This window comes from Pan troglodytes, chromosome 18 (genome assembly GCF_028858775.2).
Source record: "Pan troglodytes isolate AG18354 chromosome 18, NHGRI_mPanTro3-v2.0_pri, whole genome shotgun sequence".
Lineage (NCBI taxonomy): Eukaryota > Metazoa > Chordata > Mammalia > Primates > Hominidae > Pan > Pan troglodytes.
Window position 1 is genome coordinate 33469603 of NC_072416.2, and position 19452 is coordinate 33489054.

At 55.3% G+C, this 19452-nt stretch overlaps 1 protein-coding gene across 10 annotated transcripts; it reads left to right on the forward strand.

The window, feature by feature from the left end:
• Nucleotides 1-2939: 2939 nt before the first annotated feature.
• Nucleotides 2940-19055, forward strand: SPNS1 (SPNS lysolipid transporter 1, lysophospholipid). Of its 10 annotated transcripts, XM_054669236.2 has the most exons (24): nt 2940-3087; nt 3325-3616; nt 3716-3781; nt 6133-6269; nt 7379-7530; nt 7629-7695; nt 9713-9858; nt 10146-10301; nt 10599-10788; nt 11099-11164; nt 11434-11532; nt 12447-13166; nt 13616-13757; nt 13965-13992; nt 14106-14140; nt 14387-14468; nt 14634-14698; nt 14792-14821; nt 14909-14966; nt 15051-15145; nt 17775-17837; nt 18022-18087; nt 18181-18267; nt 18437-19055. In XM_054669236.2, exons 1-23 carry the CDS (start codon nt 3004-3006, stop codon nt 18258-18260), a joined length of 2919 nt encoding a protein of 972 aa, XP_054525211.1. In that variant the 5' UTR covers nt 2940-3003; the 3' UTR covers nt 18261-18267; nt 18437-19055. The 10 variants fall into 10 exon arrangements, with proteins under 10 accessions (XP_054525211.1, XP_024209838.1, XP_024209839.1 ...); XM_024354070.3 differs by lacking the exons at nt 13616-13757; nt 13965-13992; nt 14106-14140; ... (7 more) ...; nt 18181-18267; nt 18437-19055 and adding an exon at nt 12028-12199 and having other exon boundaries at nt 12447-12786; XM_063797033.1 differs by lacking the exons at nt 13616-13757; nt 13965-13992; nt 14106-14140; ... (7 more) ...; nt 18181-18267; nt 18437-19055 and adding an exon at nt 12028-12199 and having other exon boundaries at nt 2990-3087; nt 3408-3616; nt 12447-12786.
• Nucleotides 19056-19452: the final 397 nt, after the last annotated feature.

Below are 19452 nucleotides of genomic sequence, written 5' to 3' on the forward strand. Positions count from 1 at the left end.
TGTATTTTTAGTAGAGATGGGGTTTCACCATGTTGGCCAGGCTGGCCTTGAACTCCTGACCTCGTGATCCGCCTGCCTTGACCTCCCAAAGTGCTGGGATTACAGGCATAAGCCACTGCGCCCGGCTAATTTTCTTAATTACTATATTTAGCAAGAATCAATATTGTTATCTTTAAAGCAAAATTAGGAATGCTTTGTTCTCCATATATTGGGATATCTGGACACTCCCAAGTCTGGGTCTGTTTAGTAAACATTATATTATTATTATTTGAGATGGAGTTTTGCTCTTGTTGCCCGAGTGGGAGTGCAGTGGTGCTCTCTCAACTCACTGCAGCCTCTGCCTCCCAGGTTCAAGTGATTCTTCTGCCTCAGCCTCCTGAGTAGTTGGGATTAAAGGTGTGTGCTACCATGCCCGGCTAATTTTTTTTTTTTTTTTTTTTTGAGACGGTGTCTCACACGGTTGCCCAGGCTGGAGTGCGGTGGCACAATCTCAGCTCACTGCAGCCTCTGCCCCCTGGGTTCAAGCAGTTCTTTGCCTCAACCTCCCGAGTAGCTGGGATTACAGACACCCACCACCATGTCTGGCTAATTTTTTGTGTGTTTTTAGTAGAGATGGGTTTTCACCATCTTGGCCAGGCTGGTCTTGAACTCCTGACCTTGTGATCCACCCACCTCGCCCTCCCAAAGTGTTGGGATTACAGGCGTGAGCCACTGCGCCCGGCCTAGTAAACGTTATTGTTTCCTTAACCATAAACATGTCGAGTCTAGGAATGCCTTACTTCCTGTAATTCAGTCCAGCAAGTCCCAGCCTTATTTTCCTAGCCCTCACTCAAGATGGAGTCACTCTGGTCCGAATGTCTCTGACAGTTCATTCCTTTTTCTTGTTAAGCTATTCCCATTGTGTGAATAGATTATGCCCCTGTTGATGGACATGTGGATTCTTTTCATTTTTGGGCTATTATGAATAATGCATTTATGAACATTCATATACAGGTTTTTGTTTGGACACGTTTTCATTTCTCATTGGTGGTTACCTAGGAGTGGAATTGCTGGGTCATATGGGAAGTGTATATTTAATTTTTATTTATTTAGTATTTTTGTAGAGATGAGTCTTGCTTTGTTGCCCAGGCTGATCTTGAACTCCTGGGCTGAAGTGATCCTCCCACCTCAGCTTCCCAAAGGGCTAGGATTACAGGCATGAGCCACTGTGCCTGGCCAAAAACACAATTTTTAAAATGGACAAAAGAGCTGGGTGCAGTGGCTCACACCTGTACTCCTAGCATTTTGGGAGGATGAGGTGGGAGGATTGCTTGAGTTCAGGAGTTCCAGACTAGCCTGGACAACATAGCGAGAACTCATCTCTACAAATATAAAAATTAAAATGACACTGGGCATGGTGGCTCACCCCTGTAATCCCAGCACGGTGGGAGGCTGAGGCGGGCAGATCACTTGAGGTCAGGAGTTCAAGACCAGCCTGGCCAACCTGCTGAAACCCCATCTCTACCAAAAATACAAAAAATTAGCCGGGCGTGGTGACACGTGCCTGTTATCCCAGCTACTTGGGAGGCTGAGGCACAAGAATCGCTTGGACCCCGGAAGTGGAGGTTGCAGTGAGCCGAGATCCCGCCACTACACTCCAGCTCCAGCCTGGGTGACAGAGCAAGCGTCTGTCTCCAAAAAAAGAAAGAAAGAAAAAGAGTTCTTTACATGGATACAAGTCCTTTGGCAGATAGATGCTTTGTAAATATTTTCATTCAACCTGTGGCTTGCCTTTTCACTTCAGAGGTGCAATTTACAATGCGTATCACTCTCTAGATAAGCTCCACGAGGGAAGGGAGTAAGTCTGCCTTTCCCTGAAACCTGGTAAAATGCCAGGCACATACATGTTCAATAATATCTTGTTGAGGGAATTAAATGGCTGCAACCTGAAGTTCCTGTCCGCCAGGGGAAACCAAGCTTAAGGTTCTGAAACACGAGGCACCTAATATGGGGGGGGGGGGGGTGGTCAAAGCCAATTATGGGTATTCGGACTCGAAATAGTTTCTAACAAGGCGTTTTGGGGTGGGGGGATGCTCTCCCCACGAGATTCCAGGATTTCAGTAGAGGGCCTTTAAGGGCTGGTTGAAAGATGGGTCTTGAAGCTGTATTTGCACAGAACTATACTAATTTTACTTAGAGTGCTTTATTAGATGTAGCTTGGAGATTATAGGGTGCCACTAAAGAACCACTCCAAGTTATCCCTTTGACCCCAGTCCTGCAGCTGGGAGTCTCCTTAGGCTAGGAGCCCCTGCCTGCCCTACAAAAGCCCACCGGAGGGCGCAAGGGCTCCAATCCCGATTGGAGTGAGGAAAAACATGCTCCAGGAGCGGCGGGTGGAGACGCTTCCTTTAATAGGTATTTAAGTGTCCACGGTGAAGGCTCAGGAGTTTACAAGGCTAGCAGGGTTGGGGAATCTCAACAAAGGGCGGGGCGTTGCTCAAGCTCCATCCGTCCGTCCGTCCATCCCTCCGTCCCTCCAATCCTCCATCCATCGCGCTGCTCAAGCTCCATCCATCCATTTATCCATCCATCCATTTATCCATCCATCCATCCATCCATCCTTTATTGAGAGTAAAAAGCCGCCAACCAGACCCGGGGAGGAAGACAGGATGGTTCCCGAGAACTAGGGCTGCTCCTTGGCTTTTAGAGGTATCTACTACTTCCAAAACCTTTTGAGACCCCATTATCCCGTTTGATGAAGATGGAGTCTGCCACGTGGGGGTTCCAGATAAGACAGCTGAGATTCGGAAGGGCAGGCGACTCCACCTAGTCACCGGGACGCCCTTTTTGACGCTCCAGGGACCGCAGGGTCTGGGAAAGTTCCTGGTTACTCCGGCGACCGGCCGTCCGTCACATGACGTGCGAGCCCGGGCGGAACGCCCAAGAGGCTTCCGTAGTCGGGTGGCAGGTCACGTGTCCAGGGCTTGCCCGCGGGGACCCCTTCCACCCTGGCTCCCGCGTCACATGACCGGCTTTAAGCAACATGGCGGCTGCCGTGGTGCAGCGCCCGGGCTGAGCGACAGCAAGTGCAGCGGGCTCCTACCCCGGGTGAGGGGTGGCCTCCGCGTGGGATCGTGCCCTCTTCAGCCCGCTCCTGTCCCCGACATCACGTGTATTCCGCACGTCCCCTCCGCGCTGTGTGTCTACTGAGACGGGGAGGCGTGACAGGGCCCGGGTCCCTTCTCAGTGGTGCTCTGTGCTTCAGGGCAAGCTCCCCGTCTCCGGGCGCACTTCCCTCGCCTGTGTTCGGTCCATCCTCCTTTCTCCAGCCTCCTCCCCTCGCAGGTGGGATCGTCGGTGGGACCGGAGCGCGGGCGGGCGCGGCCCCCCGGGACCATGGCCGGGTCCGACACCGCGCCCTTCCTCAGCCAGGCGGATGACCCGGACGACGGGCCAGTGCCTGGCACCCCGGGGTTGCCAGGGTCCACGGGGAACCCGAAGTCCGAGGAGCCCGAGGTCCCGGACCAGGAGGGGCTGCAGCGCATCACCGGCCTGTCTCCCGGCCGTTCGGCTCTCATAGTGGCGGTGCTGTGCTACATCAATCTCCTGAACTACATGGACCGCTTCACCGTGGCTGGTAGGGACTCACTTCTGGGAGGAAGATAGTTTAGGAGAGGGGAGCCAGGGTCCCGAGGGTGGCGCTGCTTTGCCGGACCATCCTGAATTTTCTCCTCAGGCGTCCTTCCCGACATCGAGCAGTTCTTCAACATCGGGGACAGTAGCTCTGGGCTCATCCAGACCGGTGAGTGGGGACCCCTCCTGGTCACACAGCCGCTTCTCCTTCTGTTCTGTCTCAACTGGGGCCACGCGCTGGCCTGTCTAGGGGCTCATTAATGGAGGTTTTGTGGCCAGTTAGGGGAGGTGATGGCCCTGATGTCGCTCGGGGGTCAGCGGGACACCACATTTAAAGAGGGAGTCAGTTTAGTATAACTAAGTATAACTTCACCCAGGTGAAGACAGACCTGGGTTTAAATCTCAGCTCTTCCACTTATTGTGTGATGGTAGGCAAGGCGCTCAACCTCTCTAAGCCTCATTTTCCTTGTCTATAAGATGGAACAAGTAATAACACGAATCATCTCTTAGGACTGATGTGAAGATTAACTAAAAGATTGTCAGTGAAGGGCCTAGTGCAGTGTTTGGCACATGGTAGACACCCAGTAAATAATGGCAGGAGGGTTGGGTGTGGTGACCCACGCCTGTAGTCCCAGCACTTTGGGAGGCCAAGATGAGTGGATCACTTGAAGTTAGGAGTTCAAGACCAGCCTGGTCAACATGACGAAACCCCATCTGTACTAAAAATACAAAAATTAGCCAGGCGTGGTAGCGGGCGCCTGTAATCCCAGGTACTTGGGAGGCTGAGGCATGAGAATTACTTGAACCCGGGAGGCAGAGGTTGCAGTGAGCCGAGATCACACCACTGCACTCCAGCCTGGGTGACAGAGTGAGACTCCATCTCATAAATAAATAAATAAGTAAAGGCAGGAGAGGGTGTCTGGAATGGGGAGAGGTGTGTTTTACTTGTTCACAACTTTGGGACTTGTGGGAGAGGCAAAGCTAGAGCCAAGCCCTTTTTCTTCCTTCCCTCCTTCATTCATTTCTCAACCATTTCTGAGTACTCATTGTGTGCCAGGCCTGGAGGAAGTGATGATTACACCTGTAGGACTTTGCTAAGAACTTTTATGCCCCTTGTCTTCTAATCCTTCTATCAGTCAAAAATAGGTGTTATTGTTCCTATTTTATAGAGGAAGTAGGTAGTGATATCTACAGCTTATAAAGAAACTGAGGCTTGGAGAAGAGTTAAGACTTGCCCAGGGTCACACCACCAGTTGGAGGCGGAACAGGAATTCGAAACCAGGTCTTGCAGTGTTCTTTTCTCTACTCCAGGCCAATGAGGAACTGGAGGTATTTGAGGTGAAGTCTGGAGCAATGAGAATGGGATCATAGGGCAAGGTCTTCAAACCTCTGAAGAGTTGTTGAGTTAGAGCAGCAGCTCTTTCTAGGCAGCCGGATTTATTCACTCTCTTCACATGCTTATTGAGCACCTGTTTTGCACTAGGCTGTGTGTTAAGTAAGTGAAAGAAACACAGTCATGGCCAATACAGGCAAGGACCTTGCCTTGGGAGCTGATAGTATGCTATGCATGAGGCAGCAACAGCCAGTAAAACGCTAAACCAAAGTGGGACAGTTTTCCCATAGGGATAAGTGTTATGTAACAGAAAACAGTCCAGGCGCTGTGGCTCACATCTGTAATCCCAGCACTTTGGGAGGCCGAGGCGGGTGGATCACGAGATCAGGAGATTGAAACCATCCTGGCTAACATGGTGAAACCCCATCTCTACTAAAAATACAAAAATTAGCTGGGCGTGGTGGCACGCCCCTGTAGTCCCAGCTGCTTGGGAGGCTGAGGCAGAATTGCTTGAACCTGGGAGGCGGAGGTTGCAGTGAGCTGAGATCGCGCCACAGCACTCCAACCTGACAACAGAGCGAGACTTCATCTAAAAAAAAAAAAAAAAAAAAAAGAGAAAATAGTAAATGTGAGAGTCAGGTACTGGATGTGTGCTCACCTGGGCAGCATGCTTGACCCTTGGCCCTGGGCAAGTATCTGAGCTGGAACCTGAAGGAACTATGCTCTGTGAAGTTTCAGGGGGAGAGGAGAGAATGTCCTTGATAGAGGAGACAGCAGGTGCCTAAACCCCTAGTGGTATTGGCCTTGACAATTGGGCCACTGGGATGCAGACAGAGGAAGGGAAAAAGGCTGGCCATGAGTGTGGAGAGGTAGGCAGGGCCTAGATTGGACAGGGGCATTGTGAGCCATGGTATGCATGGAGTTTGGAGCTTGTTTTGGCTAGGTGGAAGGAATTGACAAGTAGTGGGACCATCCATTATACAATGGGAAATCTGGAAAGGTGTTCAAGATGGAGCTGGACCATCCGCCTGACAGGAAGCTCTGATGGGCTTCAGGCTGGGATGTGGGGGTGTTGTGAATTCTGTGAGGAGAAGGCAGGCATCTCCTGTGCTTTAGTGGTTCCAGCTGGGGTGGGAGTGGGAGGTAGGGGTACCTGGGCTGAGCTGTGACTCTCTGCTTCCCCCTAGTGTTCATCTCCAGTTACATGGTGTTGGCACCTGTGTTTGGCTACCTGGGTGACAGGTACAATCGGAAGTATCTCATGTGCGGGGGCATTGCCTTCTGGTCCCTGGTGACACTGGGGTCATCCTTCATCCCCGGAGAGGTGAGGCCCCAAGCTGGCTCCCGTTTCTGCCCACACCCCCTCCCTGTCAGTCTCTGCTGCTGCTCCTTGGAGCCATGGCAGACTGGGCCTCAGGGACTCCTGCAGTTTCCCTGGTCCATGCCATTTTATACCCCTCCTTGCCTGAGTTAACCTGCCCCACCCCATCCTCCCCTTTTCTTCCAGAGCATTCTCTGTCCATTATCCCCTCTTCCCCTGACCACTGACTCCTTCTACTCCAACCCTAAACACTCCAAGCCCTACCTGGCCTGCCCTCTCTCCCTCCTCTCATTCCTGATCAGACTTCCTGAAGGGCCCCAAGAGCGTGGCGCCAGTGTGGGTAAAAGAGCAGCCGGGGAGATGCCGTCACTCTGCCTGCACTTCCTCACGCCTGCTCACCCCTCGAGCGCTGCCGCTGACTTCTGCTCCCACCACTCCACGGACCCTGCTCTTGCCAAAGTCAACAGTGGCCTCCTAGTTGCTAAACACAGCTCCAACTTCCTGGTCCTGTTCATGCTAGGAGCCTCTGGCACTGTTGACCCACTCTTCCTTCCTGAAACTCTCTCCTACCTTTGCGATGCCACACTCTTCTGGTTTTCCTCCTGCCTCCCTGACTGTTGCTTCTTTGTTCCTTTGAAGCCTCCTCTGTCTGTTCTCACTTCACCCCAGAACTCTGTCCTCAGCCCCAGGACCTGCGTACTTTCCCTGGGTGACTGTACCCGTCCTTAGCTTCAGGTGTCTTTGGTAGACACATAAACTCCCATCTAAGGTCATTTATTCATTAAAAAAAAAAATTAAAAAACTTTCCCCTACCAGGCAAGCAGGGGTTGTCTTATTTAGACCTTTTATTGTCTAGTCCTTGCAATAGCTCTGTGAAAAGTTGTTGTTATCCTCCTTTTGCAGATGAGGAAACTGAGGCTCAGAGAGGTTAAGTTATTTTCCCCAAATCGCAGCTAGTAAGTGGTGGAGCCAGGATGCAAGCTCAGGTCTGTGTGATTCTAAAACCCAGGCAACTCCCGCCATCCCTGCTGCCTCTTGGGAGCGGGCTGGTGAGATAGCCCGGAGGCTGGTTGCAGGCTGGGGTGCCACCTCTCCCCGGTCTCTCTCCCCAGCATTTCTGGCTGCTCCTCCTGACCCGGGGCCTGGTGGGGGTCGGGGAGGCCAGTTATTCCACCATCGCGCCCACTCTCATTGCCGACCTCTTTGTGGCCGACCAGCGGAGCCGGATGCTCAGCATCTTCTACTTTGCCATTCCGGTGGGCAGGTGAGTGGGCCTGGGGCCTGGGGGAAGGCAGAAGGGCCTGGTGTGGGGGACTGGACTGACTGGCTGTCCCCCCTTTTTCCCCTCTCTCCCTCCCACAGTGGTCTGGGCTACATTGCAGGCTCCAAAGTGAAGGATATGGCTGGAGACTGGCACTGGGCTCTGAGGGTGAGTCTGGTCTTGGCCTGGGGGTAGGTCAGCGACATTCTCACTGATCCCTGTTTCCTACCTTTGGACCCCTTCCCACCGCCCATTTTTCTTTTAAGAGACAGGGTCTTGTTGTGTCACCCAGGCTGCAGTGCAGTGGTGCAATCATAGCTCACTGTAGCCTCGAACGCCTGAGCTCAAGTGATCCTCCCACCTCAGCCTCCCAAGTAGCTGGGACTATAGGTGCCCGCCACCATGCCTGGCTAATTAAAAAAACTTTCTCTTTTTGTAGGCTGGGTGTGGTGCCTAACACCTGTATCCCAGCATTTTGGGAGGCTGAGGCAGGTGGATCACTTGAGGTCAGGAATTCAAGACCAGCCTGGCCAACACGGTGAAACCCTATCTCTACTAAAAATACAAAAATTAGCTGGGCGTGGTGGTGCATGCCTGTAATCCCAGCTACTTGGGGGGCTGAGGCAGGAGAATCACTTGAACCCAGGAGGCGGAGGTTGCAGCAAGCTGAGATTGTGCCACTGCACTCTAGCCTGGGCGACAGTGCGAGACTCCTTCTCAAAAAAAAAAAAAAATTTTGCCAGGCATGATGGCTCACGCCTATAATCCCAGCACTTTGGGAGGCTGAGGTGAGCGGATCACCTGAGGTCAGGAGTTCTAGGCCAGCTTGACCAACATGGTGAAACCCTGTCTCTACTAAAAATACATAATTAGCCAGGCATGGTGACGCATGCCTGTAATCCCAGCTACTCGGGAGGCTGAGGCAGGAGAATCGCTTGAACCCGGGAGGCAGAGGTTGCAGTGAGCAGAGATCGTGCCATTGCACAAAAAAAAAAAAAAAAAAAAAAAAAAAAATTTTTTTTTGTAGAGATGGGGTCTTTGTATGTTGCCCAGGTTGGTTTTGAACTCCTGGCCTCAAGCAATCCTCTTGCCTTGGCCTCCTAAAGTGCTGGGCTTACGGGTGTGAGCCATGCGCCTGGCTCCAAATACCCCTTTTTTGGGGCAGCACTCATTCTGCTGAGCCTGCAGGAGACTGGCTGCCCTCACCTGGAAGCCATGTGCTAGACAGAATTCTTGCGTGCAGGTGACAGAAGCCCATTGTAAAACTGTAAGCCCCCTAGAGGCCGGGTGCGGTGGCTTACACCTGTAATCCCAGCACTTTGGGAGGCCAAGGCGGGTGGATCACAAGGTCAGGAGATCGAGACCACCCTGGCTAACACGGTGAAATCCCGTCTCTACTAAAAATACAAAAAAAAACTAGCTGGGCGTGGTGGCAGGTGCCTATAGTCCCAGCTACTCAGGAGGCCGAGGCAGGAGAATGGCGTGAACCCGGTAGGCGGAGGTTGCAGTGAGCCGAGATCGCACCACTGCACTCCAGCCTGGGTGACAGAGTGAGACTCTGTCTCGAAAACAAACAAACAAACAAACCAACCAACCAACTGTAAGCCCCCTAAAGGGGCTGTCTTGGCTTTCTTCCTGAAAGTCCCAGGTGAGCTTCAGTCAGGTAAAGCTGGATCCAGGGCTCCCACACTGCCCTTCTCTTCTGAGCTTTACTTTCCTTTGTGTTAACATCATTCTTAAGGACGTGAGAACTCCAGATGATTATCTTTCCATTTAGCAACATTGGCACCTTGGACCCTGGGGCCGTGTTTCCAGGATAGTGTCTGACTAGATGAACATGCATCACGTGCCCTCTGCGGAATCCGTCACCGAGGCTGGGGTGGTTAACAGTCCTCTTCTTGGCCAAGCCTGGGATCCTATTTAAACCAAGTGGATTGAGAGAAGTAGGGGTACTGGTTTCCCAAAAGAAAATTACCAAAGAGGAGGCAAAGCTAGGCTTGCAAAAATAGGGTGGACCCTAGTGGCAGCCCCCTTCCCCCAAATTGCAGGTTCGGCTTCTTGGAGCAGGCACTTAACTGGGTATTTTAGGTCTCAGGCTGGAGTTATCTGTACCCAACACTCTCCTCCAGCCCAGGGCTTGAGTGTGTCTCTCCCTGTGCCTATCCTGAAGCCCTCTGTCTCCCAGGTGACACCGGGTCTAGGAGTGGTGGCCGTTCTGCTGCTGTTCCTGGTAGTGCGGGAGCCGCCAAGGGGAGCCGTGGAGCGCCACTCAGATTTGCCACCCCTGAACCCCACCTCGTGGTGGGCAGATCTGAGGGCTCTGGCAAGAAAGTGAGTTTATTCCCACCCTAGACCACCATCTGAGGCCCCCTGGCGTCTGGTTTGAGGTTTAAGTGGGGATGTTCCTGTTCCTGGCCACACCCCAAGGCCAGGAATTCGGTCGCTACTGCCCCCTTGTGGCAGCTGCTTGAATTACAGGCCCAGATCCTGGGAGCCAGAACCACCTCTGCACCTGGTGTTGTGACCTTACTAAAATAAGCCAGGAAGGGAGAAGAGAGGTCCCCTCCTGCCTCGACACCTCCGTGGGGTCTTACTCTCTCCCTCCCAACTATCTGCAGTCCTAGTTTCGTCCTGTCTTCCCTGGGCTTCACTGCTGTGGCCTTTGTCACGGGCTCCCTGGCTCTGTGGGCTCCGGCATTCCTGCTGCGTTCCCGCGTGGTCCTTGGGGAGACCCCACCCTGCCTTCCCGGAGACTCCTGCTCTTCCTCTGACAGGTGCCCAGATGGGGCTATGCTGGGGGGCCTGCGGGTGGCAGGGCTGGAGTGAAGAGCATCTGTGGCTCAGACCCAGGCAGGAAGTTTGACTCCTGACTTCACAAGCTGCCTGCTCTCCTGGAATCTCCGTTTCCTGGTCTGGGAATAAGTGATGGGATGATGTCTGCCACTCAGGGCTGTGCCAACCATGGGGTGCTGTGTCTGTAGGGACCTTGGTTGTGAGGGTGGCTAGGATGGACAGCGTAGGGGCCTTGGCAGGCACAGGGACAAACCCCCATTCCCTTCCCTCACCCCTAGTCTCATCTTTGGACTCATCACCTGCCTGACCGGAGTCCTGGGTGTGGGCCTGGGTGTGGAGATCAGCCGCCGGCTCCGCCACTCCAACCCCCGGGCTGATCCCCTGGTCTGTGCCACTGGCCTCCTGGGCTCTGCACCCTTCCTCTTCCTGTCCCTTGCCTGCGCCCGTGGTAGCATCGTGGCCACTTATGTGAGTAGCCAGCAGGTGTCAAGGGGGATGGCGTGGGTCCAGGGTGGAGGAGCAGTCAGCGTAATGGCCACTCGAGGTGGAATGCCTGGTTTTGAATCATAGCTCTGGCTCTTCCCAGCTGTGTGACATTGGACAAGTGACTTAACCTCTCTGTGCTCAGTTTCATCATGTGTAAAATGGGGATATTAGTAGCACCTGTCTCACTGGGGTGTGATGAGGATTAAATTAGTTAATAGATGAGCTGGGAACACGGTCAACTTTCCATGTGTTAGCCCTTACTGTCATGAACCCCGACCCTCTCTTCCCCCAGATTTTCATCTTCATTGGAGAGACCCTCCTGTCCATGAACTGGGCCATCGTGGCCGACATTCTGCTGGTGAGTTGCTGGGCAGCTCCAGGGTCAGTGCAGAGGCTGATGAGAGCAGAGTTGGGGTCAGGAGTGTTGCCTCTACCCCTCAAAGCCCAGCCTCAACCTACCTTCTACAATAAATAACATCTGTAGCAGACCCCCGGCCTGCCCTGTGACCTCAACCCCAGGCACACCTCTGACCCCGGCCTAGGCGGATCCTTGGTGGTCTCCTGGCCCCCTGCCTCCTGCCCTCTGGAGCCCGGAGCATCCACTGAGCTCCACCAACTCCTCCACAGTACGTGGTGATCCCTACCCGACGCTCCACCGCCGAGGCCTTCCAGATCGTGCTGTCCCACCTGCTGGGTGATGCTGGGAGCCCCTACCTCATTGGCCTGGTGAGCATTATTTCTTGGCTGGCACGGGGTGGCTGGTGTCCTGAGCCTGGGCTGGATCAGAAGGCCTGGCCCTAGTGAAGTGTCTCTGTCCTGCGTGCTGGGCACTTCTCACCTTCCACTGTCAACTGGAGGAGAAAGATTTTGTCTTTGAATATTTCTACCAGTAAGGCCAGGGACCTCACCCTGGTGGTCCAAACTCCTCCTTTCTTTTCTCTTTTCTTTTCTTCCTGAGACAAGACCTCACTCTGTTGCCCAGGCTGCAGTGTAGTGGCACGATCATGGCTCACTGAAGCCTCGACCTCCTGGGCTCAAGCGATCCTCCCACCTCAGCCTCCTGAGTAGCTGGGATGATAGGCATGAGCCACTGCATCTACCTCAAACCTCCTTCCCTTTCCTGGGCTCCACTTGTCTTTCTCCCTGGAGCTCAGGGGCGTGCCCTCCCTGGCTCATCTATGAGGCTGGCTCCCCTGGCTTTCCTGTCTCCTCTCCCTGCAGATCTCTGACCGCCTGCGCCGGAACTGGCCCGCCTCCTTCTTGTCCGAGTTCCGGGCTCTGCAGTTCTCGCTCATGCTCTGCGCGTTTGTTGGGGCATTGGGCGGCGCAGCCTTCCTGGGCACCGCCATCTTCATTGAGGCCGACCGCCGGCGGGCGCAGCTGCACGTGCAGGGTCAGTTAGGAGCTGTGCCCGGCCCAGCTTCTTGATCTGCCTGTCTGTCTGTCCATCTGTCTGCCCACTCCTGTGCACCTGGCAGCTCAGTCCACAGCCCTCTCCTTGTTTGGCCTCCAGTCTGTCTGCATCCACCCCTGGGGTGGCTCTGTGGCTGCCCCATCCATTTCCCGCTGCCTGTTTGCCCTTCTCTGGCTTTGTCTGTCTGTCCATCCAGCTCACCCTGGCTCTGACCCTCCCCCCTCAGGCCTGCTGCACGAAGCAGGGTCCACAGACGACCGGATTGTGGTGCCCCAGCGGGGCCGCTCCACCCGCGTGCCCGTGGCCAGTGTGCTCATCTGAGAGGCTGCCGCTCACCTACCTGCACATCTGCCACAGCTGGCCCTGGGCCCACCCCACGAAGGGCCTGGGCCTAACCCCTTGGCCTGGCCCAGCTTCCAGAGGGACCCTGGGCCGTGTGCCAGCCCCCAGACACTACATGGGTAGCTCAGGGGAGGAGGTGGGGGTCCAGGAGGGGGATCCCTCTCCACAGGGGCAGCCCCAAGGGCTCGGTGCTATTTGTAACAGAATAAAATTTGTAGCCAGACCCCAGGTGCCTGCTCTCGTCTTTCTCTGGGTGGCCTCTGATCTTGTACCCCGTCTTCACCCCAGGGCTCCTGAAGACTGTGGGTCATTCCTCGGGGCTCTGGGTGAGTCTCTGCCCTTCTGGGCTGGGCGACTGAGATGGGGGACTGCTCTTCTCCGAGTGAGCTGGCTGAGTGTGACCGTGAGTCACGCCCCTGCTTCCCTGGAGCCTGTCCCTTGCCTCACAGGCCTGGCTGAGGTGGGGGTGGGCACTGCCCTTTGTACCCCAGAATTCCCACTGTCAGGGCCTCCCTGCTCGCTGCCTCCCCGGGTCCTGGATATGGAGGCCACGGCTGCCAGCTGGCAGGTGGCTGTCCCCATCTGGGGGGCCAGCAGACCCTTGGTGAGTGCCTGGGGTGGCTCCCGGGCCTCCTCCTGCCCCCTCCCCACTGGCAGGGTGGGGTGGGAAGGGGGCGGGTGCAGCCGGCTGAGAGCTTGATGATTTCCTGCCCTCGCCCGGCGCTCACCACAGCTTCCTGCCGCAGGCGGGCGGGAGGGCAGGCACGGAGAGGCGGGCGCCGAGGAGGGGCAGGTAGGGCTGGGACGCAGGGGTAACTGGATCCCCCGACTTCAGCCCAGGCCCTGGTCTGACCACCCTGGGAGCAGGGACTTTCCACAGTCAGCTGGACGCACACTCAGCCCAGTAAAAGAGGGGACCCATCCCGGGAGCCCCGGGGAGGGCACAGCTGCCTCCTCCCGGGCTCCCCTGCCACCTGGTGCCTACCTGCCCCCTGCTCCCTGCCGGGTCCGGTCCTCACCTCATCTTCATCTGGCCTTGACTCTGCCCTTGAGGGGCCTAGGGGTGCAGCCGGCCTGCTCCGAGCTCCCCTGCAGATGGAGGAGGCCATCCTGGTCCCCTGCATGCTGGGGCTCCTGCTGCTGCCCATCCTGGCCATGTTGATGGCACTGTGTGTGCACTGCCACAGACTGCCAGGTGAGTGGGAAACTGGTGGGGGTACCCAGGGCCCAGGGACACCGACGGGATCCTCATCCACTCCCAGCCCCTGTGTCTGTCCTGGCTCTGTCCCTGCCTCCGTCCCTGCCTCCGTCCTGATCCCAGCGCCTCTGAGAGTCCCTGGATCCCAGCACCTTCTGCCCTAAGCACCCCCTGTTCCTGCCTCACCAGCCCTCTCTTTCCCAGGCTCCTACGACAGCACATCCTCAGATAGGTGAGTCCGCCCCAGCCACCCTGGGTCTCCCTCCACACCCCATGGCGGGGCAGGGCTGGGGCTTCCATCCTCCATCTTCCAGCCCCATCCCCAAGCTGTGTCTCCTTTACCAGTTTGTATCCAAGGGGCATCCAGTTCAAACGGCCTCGTGAGTACAAGGAGGGTCCCCTACCTTGGGTGCCAGGGAGAGGGTCCCCTGGTGTGGGAGTGAGCGTGAACCTTCAGACTTCCCCTGCCACCTTGGGGCTGCCCACATGGCCTTGACCTGAGCTGGGAGAGGGGAGATGGCTCCCCCAGGCCTGTCCAGGGTGTGGGGCTTTCAGGGGCTTAGTCTGTTCTTTGAGGCCTTGACGATGTCCGGAGTCCTTCTTTCAACTTGGTTCTGTGTCCTCAGACACGGTTGCCCCCTGGCCACCTGCCTACCCGCCTGTCACCTCCTACCCACCCCTGAGCCAGCCAGACCTGCTCCCCATCCCGTGAGTAGCTGCTCAGCCCCTGCCCCTCCAAAGCTCAGCCCCTGCCCCTCCAAACTCCACTCTCTACCCCTTCACTTTTTTGGATTGGGGGCCCCTTTCCCTTTTGCAACTGCTGTTGCCCCCTGAGCCCCACCTCAGGCATGACCCCTGACCTTTGACTCCCAGAAGATCCCCGCAGCCCCTTGGGGGCTCCCACCGGACGCCATCTTCCCGGCGGGATTCTGATGGTGGTAAGTGTGGGGAAGGGTTCAGGCGGCGGGGCCTGGGAAGAAGATAGGCCTGGCCTGAGCTGACTTAGTCTCCCTCTCACCCTCTCTTTGAAGCCAACAGTGTGGCGAGCTACGAGAACGAGGGTGCGTCTGGGATCCGAGGTGCCCAGGCTGGGTGGGGAGTCTGGGGTCCGTCCTGGACTAGGCTGACCCCTGTGTCGTTACCCCCAGAACCAGCCTGTGAGGATGCGGATGAGGATGAGGACGACTATCACAACCCGGGCTACCTGTGAGTGGCCAGGTGGGAGGTGGGAGGCGAGGGCTGAGGCTGTGCGTCCCCCCTCGCTCACCGGCCCTTTTCACTTCCTTTCAGGGTGGTGCTTCCTGACAGCACCCCGGCCACTAGCACTGCTGCCCCATCAGCTCCTGCACTCAGCACCCCTGGCATCCGAGACAGTGCCTTCTCCAGTGAGTCAGGCATTTGTTTTTATTTTTAAATTTTTTTAGGGATAGGCTGGAGTGCAGTGGTGCCATTGTAGCTCGCTGCAGCCTTGAACTCCTGGGCTCCAGTGATCCTCCCAAGTAGGCTACTTGGCCTCAGCCTCCCAAGTAGCTGAGACCACAGGCGCATGCTACCACACCTAGCTTATTTAAAAAAATTTTTTTGTAGAGATGGTCTCACTATGTTGCCCAGGCTGGCCTTAAACTCCTGGGCTCAAGTGATCCTCCCACCTCGGCCTCCCAAACTGCTTGGGATTATAGGCGTGAGCCACCATGCCCGGCCCTGTTCTTCTGATTTTCTCAGCTTTTTCTCTCTTCTTTCCTATCTCTGTGTCCTTTCCTTTATCATCTGGGAGATTTCCTTGTCTGTATTCTTCAACCCTTCCACTGCAATTTTGTTTCTCCTATCCAGAAGCTCTTTCTCGTTCTCTGGCTGTTCTTTTTTTATAGCCTCCTGTTCTTGTTTCATGGATGAAACATCTCTAAGGATGTTAATTAGAGGCTGTCTTGTGTGTCTGTGTGTGTCAGTTTTCTTCTGCTTCCTGCAGTGCCCTGTTTCCTTTGAGCTGCTTTTCTCCCTTCCTCATGGTCTCATCCTGCCTGGTCACATCCTCTGGGCTTTCCTCAATGTCCGGGATTCTTTAGTTTTCTGTTGCTTTGCTCTCTCTGTATATACTTGTCCTGGGCTATCACTTCTACACCCTGGCTTTGTTTGCCATCCAGATTCCCAGTTTGCTCTCTCCTGAGCTCCAGACTGTATCCAAGTACTTCTTTTCTTTCATTCATTCATTCATTCATTCAGCATTTACTATGTGCCTCTGCTGGGCTAATGCTGTGGATATAACAGTTAAGGAGGAACACTGTCCTGATAAAATAGCTGGCTGGGCATGGTGGCTCACTCCTGTAATCCTAGCACTTTGGGAGGCCAAGGCGGGAGGATTGCTTGAGCCCAGGAGTTCAAGACCAGCCTGAGCAACATGGCGAAACCTCATCTTTACAAAAAAAAAAAAAAAAAATTAGCCAAGCGTGGTGGCACATGCCTGTAGTCCCAGCTGCTCAGGAGGCTGAAATGGGCGGATCATCTGAGCCCCGCAGGCGGAAGTTGCAGTGAGACGAGATCATGCCACTGCACTCCAGCCTGGGTGACAGAGTGAGACCTTGTGTTAAAAAAAAAAAAAAAGATAAAATAGCTAAGATTCACCGAGGGCCTCCTGCATGCCTTGCTAAGAGTCTGACATGTGTTCACTCACTAATCTGACTGCCCTGGGGCTCCCGGGCCTGCCCGCGCCCTCCTGTGCTCCAGTTGTCCCCTTTGTGGGATACAGGGTTTATCTGTTTAACAGCACTGCTGTGTGACAGGCCCTATTTTACAGAGGAGAAAACGGAGGCACAGAGAAGTAAGGTCCCTTGGCTGAGGTTATGTGGTTGGTTAGTGCTGGAGCTGGGATTGAACCGGGGCGGTCTTCAAAAACAAACAAGAAACACATAAAAGAACCAAATAGGCCGGGCACGGTGGCTCACACCTGTAATCCCAGCACTTTGGGAGGCCAAGGTGGGGGGATCACCTGAGGTCAGGAGTTCGAGACTGACCTGGCCAACATGGCGAAACCCAGTCTCTACTAAAAATACCAAAATTAGCAGGGCGTGGTGGCGGGCACCTGTAATCCCAGCTACTCAGGAGGCTGAGGCAGGAGAATTGCTAGAACCGGGAGGCAGAGGTTGCAGTGGGCCAAGATCACCCCACTGCCCTCCAGCCCTCTAGGTGAGAGAGGGAGACTCCATCTCAAAAATAAATAAATAAACAAAATAAAAGAACCAAATAACCAGGCGTGGTAGCTGATGCCTGTGATCCCAGCACTTTGGGAGGCTGAGGCAGGTGGGTCACTTGAACCCAGGAGTTCAAGACCAGCCTGGGCAGCATAGGGAGACCCTATCTCTACAAAAATTCCAAAATTTAGCCTGGCCTGGTAGGAGCTGAGGTGGGAAGATCATCTGAGCCCAGGAGGTCAAGGTTGCAGTGAGCCGAGATTGCGCCACTGCACTCCAGCCTGGGTAACAGAGCGAGACCCTGTCTCAAGAAAAACAAAAACAAAAAAGCCCCCAAATAACATGGATGGTGACAGGCGCCATGAAGGGCTGACATGGGAGTGAGACATAGGCAGTGGCTGGCAGGGGGCAGGCGGGGATGGGGGTCGGGGGGAGGAGGTGCCTGCTGGGCTGAGTGTGTCATGTCCCCTCCACACACGCCACCAAACTCCCACTGCTCCGAGCCGCACTACGTCCCTGCTCCCCAGCCTAGGGGCTGTGCTGGGGCCTGACCCTTTGTGAGCTCTCCTCAGTCCCAGTCAAGTGGACCTCCTCCCTCCCTCTCCACAGCCCTTGCCCTTGCCCAGGCCACCATCACCATCACCAACACCATCCTTGCCAGCCTGGAGTCCCCTGTCTTCATTCTGTGGGGCTAATGGGGGTGGCTGTGTGGGAAGCCTCTGGGGTCTACCGTTGGGGAGCTCTGCATGGCTGAGGTTGGGGGTTCTCTGGGAACCTGTGGCCAAGGGTCTCTGGTCACAGTGCTGAGGTGGGCCTGGCTTTTCCACAGCGGAGTCCATTGATGATTACGTGAACGTTCCGGAGAGCGGGGAGAGCGCAGAAGCGTCTCTGGGTGAGTGACCGGTGCTTGTCGGTGCCTGCCCCTGCACCCCGCTGCCCCACCATGCTCTCAGTGTGACCAGATCCCACCCTGGGGCTACCCACACCCTCTGCCCCCTCTGTCTGGGCGTCCCCTTGCTCTCTCGCCCTCCTGACCCCTTTGCGTGGCTGCCCCTCCTTCTGATCTGTCCCCACAGATGGCAGCCGGGAGTATGTGAATGTGTCCCAGGAACTGCATCCTGGAGCGGCTAAGACTGAGCCTGGTGTGTTCTGCGGGAGGGGCAGGAGCTGGGGTAGCTGCTTTGGGCTTGGGGGGATAGCTTGCAAGCTGGAGACCAACCTCCCCTCCCTTACAGCCGCCCTGAGTTCCCAGGAGGCAGAGGAAGTGGAGGAAGAGGGGGCTCCAGATTACGAGAATCTGCAGGAGCTGAACTGAGGGCCTGGTGAGAGGCCTGCCCTGTCCCCACCCTGCCCTGGGCCCACAGGCTCTACTCCTTCCCTCCAGGACCCCCTTGCCCAACCCTACCTCTGGCTTGTCCCTCTGTCTCTGGGTACCTGCTGACCCCCGTCAGCCTCCTGATCCGTATCCATCCCTGCCCTGGTGTGTTTCAGTGGAGGCCGAGTCTGTCCTGGAACCAGGCTTGCCTGGGATGGCTGAGCTGGGCAGCTGGAAGTGGCTCTGGGGTCCTCACATGGCGTCCTGCCCTTGCTCCAGCCTGACAACAGCCTGAGAAATCCCCCCGTAACTTATTATCACTTTGGGGTTCGCCCTGTGTCCCCCGAACGCTCTGCACCTTCTGACGCAGCCTGAGAATGACCTGCCCTGGCCCCAGCCCTACTCTGTGTAATAGAATAAAGGCCTGCGTGTGTCTGTGTTGAGCGTGTGTCTGTGTGTGCCTGTGTGTGAGTCTGAGTCAGAGATTTGGAGATGTCTCTGTGTGTGTGTGTGTATCTGTGGGTCTCCATCCTCCATGGGGGCTCAGCCAGGTGCTGTGAGTGACAGCAGACAGTGGCTGGGACACCCCCCTTCTGAATGAAGCCTTCTGACCTGGGCTGGCACTGCTGGGGGTGAGGACACATTGCCCCATGAGACAGTCCCAGAACACGGCAGCTGCTGGCTGTGACAATGGTTTCGCCATCCTTAGACCAAGGGATGGGACCTGATGACCTGGGAGGACTCTCTTAGTTCTTACCTTTTGTGGTTCTCAATAAAACAGAACTTAAAAAATTGTCTAAGTAACTGAAAAAGTTAATATGCAGCACAGCACTTTTGAGACTTTGATGGGTAGGTGACTCACCGGCAGACTTTGCTGTGGGGTGGGTTCTGACTCAGTTCGCCTAGGACGTGGCCTGAGACTTTGCATTTCTGAGCCTCTCCTGTGTGATTCTGATGCTGCTGTTCTGTGAACCTCATCCTGAGGAGCAAGGGCGTGCTGAGCATCTATTGCCTTTACTTGTCCGGGATCCATTTCCCCTTATTTTGGGAATTTCACCTTGGCTTTCCTCTGCAATTCACTCCTTTCCCAATCTCATTCCATGTAGTTTTAGAGATTGTGTGTTTGTTTTTTCTTTTTCCTTTTTTTTTTTCTTTTTTTGAGGTGGGGTCTCCCTCTGTCGCCAGGCTGGAG

Excerpts from the sequence above, each read along its gene's own strand:
- SPNS1 (XM_054669236.2), top strand. The coding sequence starts at position 3,004 with ATGACCGGCTTTAAGCAACATGGCGGCTGCCGTGGTGCAGCGCCCGGG. Across the intron at positions 7,696-9,712 it reads ACTGGCACTGGGCTCTGAGG|GTGACACCGGGTCTAGGAGT; the intron begins GTGAGTCTGGTC and ends TCTGTCTCCCAG. Across the intron at positions 15,146-17,774 it reads CCGAGACAGTGCCTTCTCCA|CGGAGTCCATTGATGATTAC; the intron begins GTGAGTCAGGCA and ends GCTTTTCCACAG.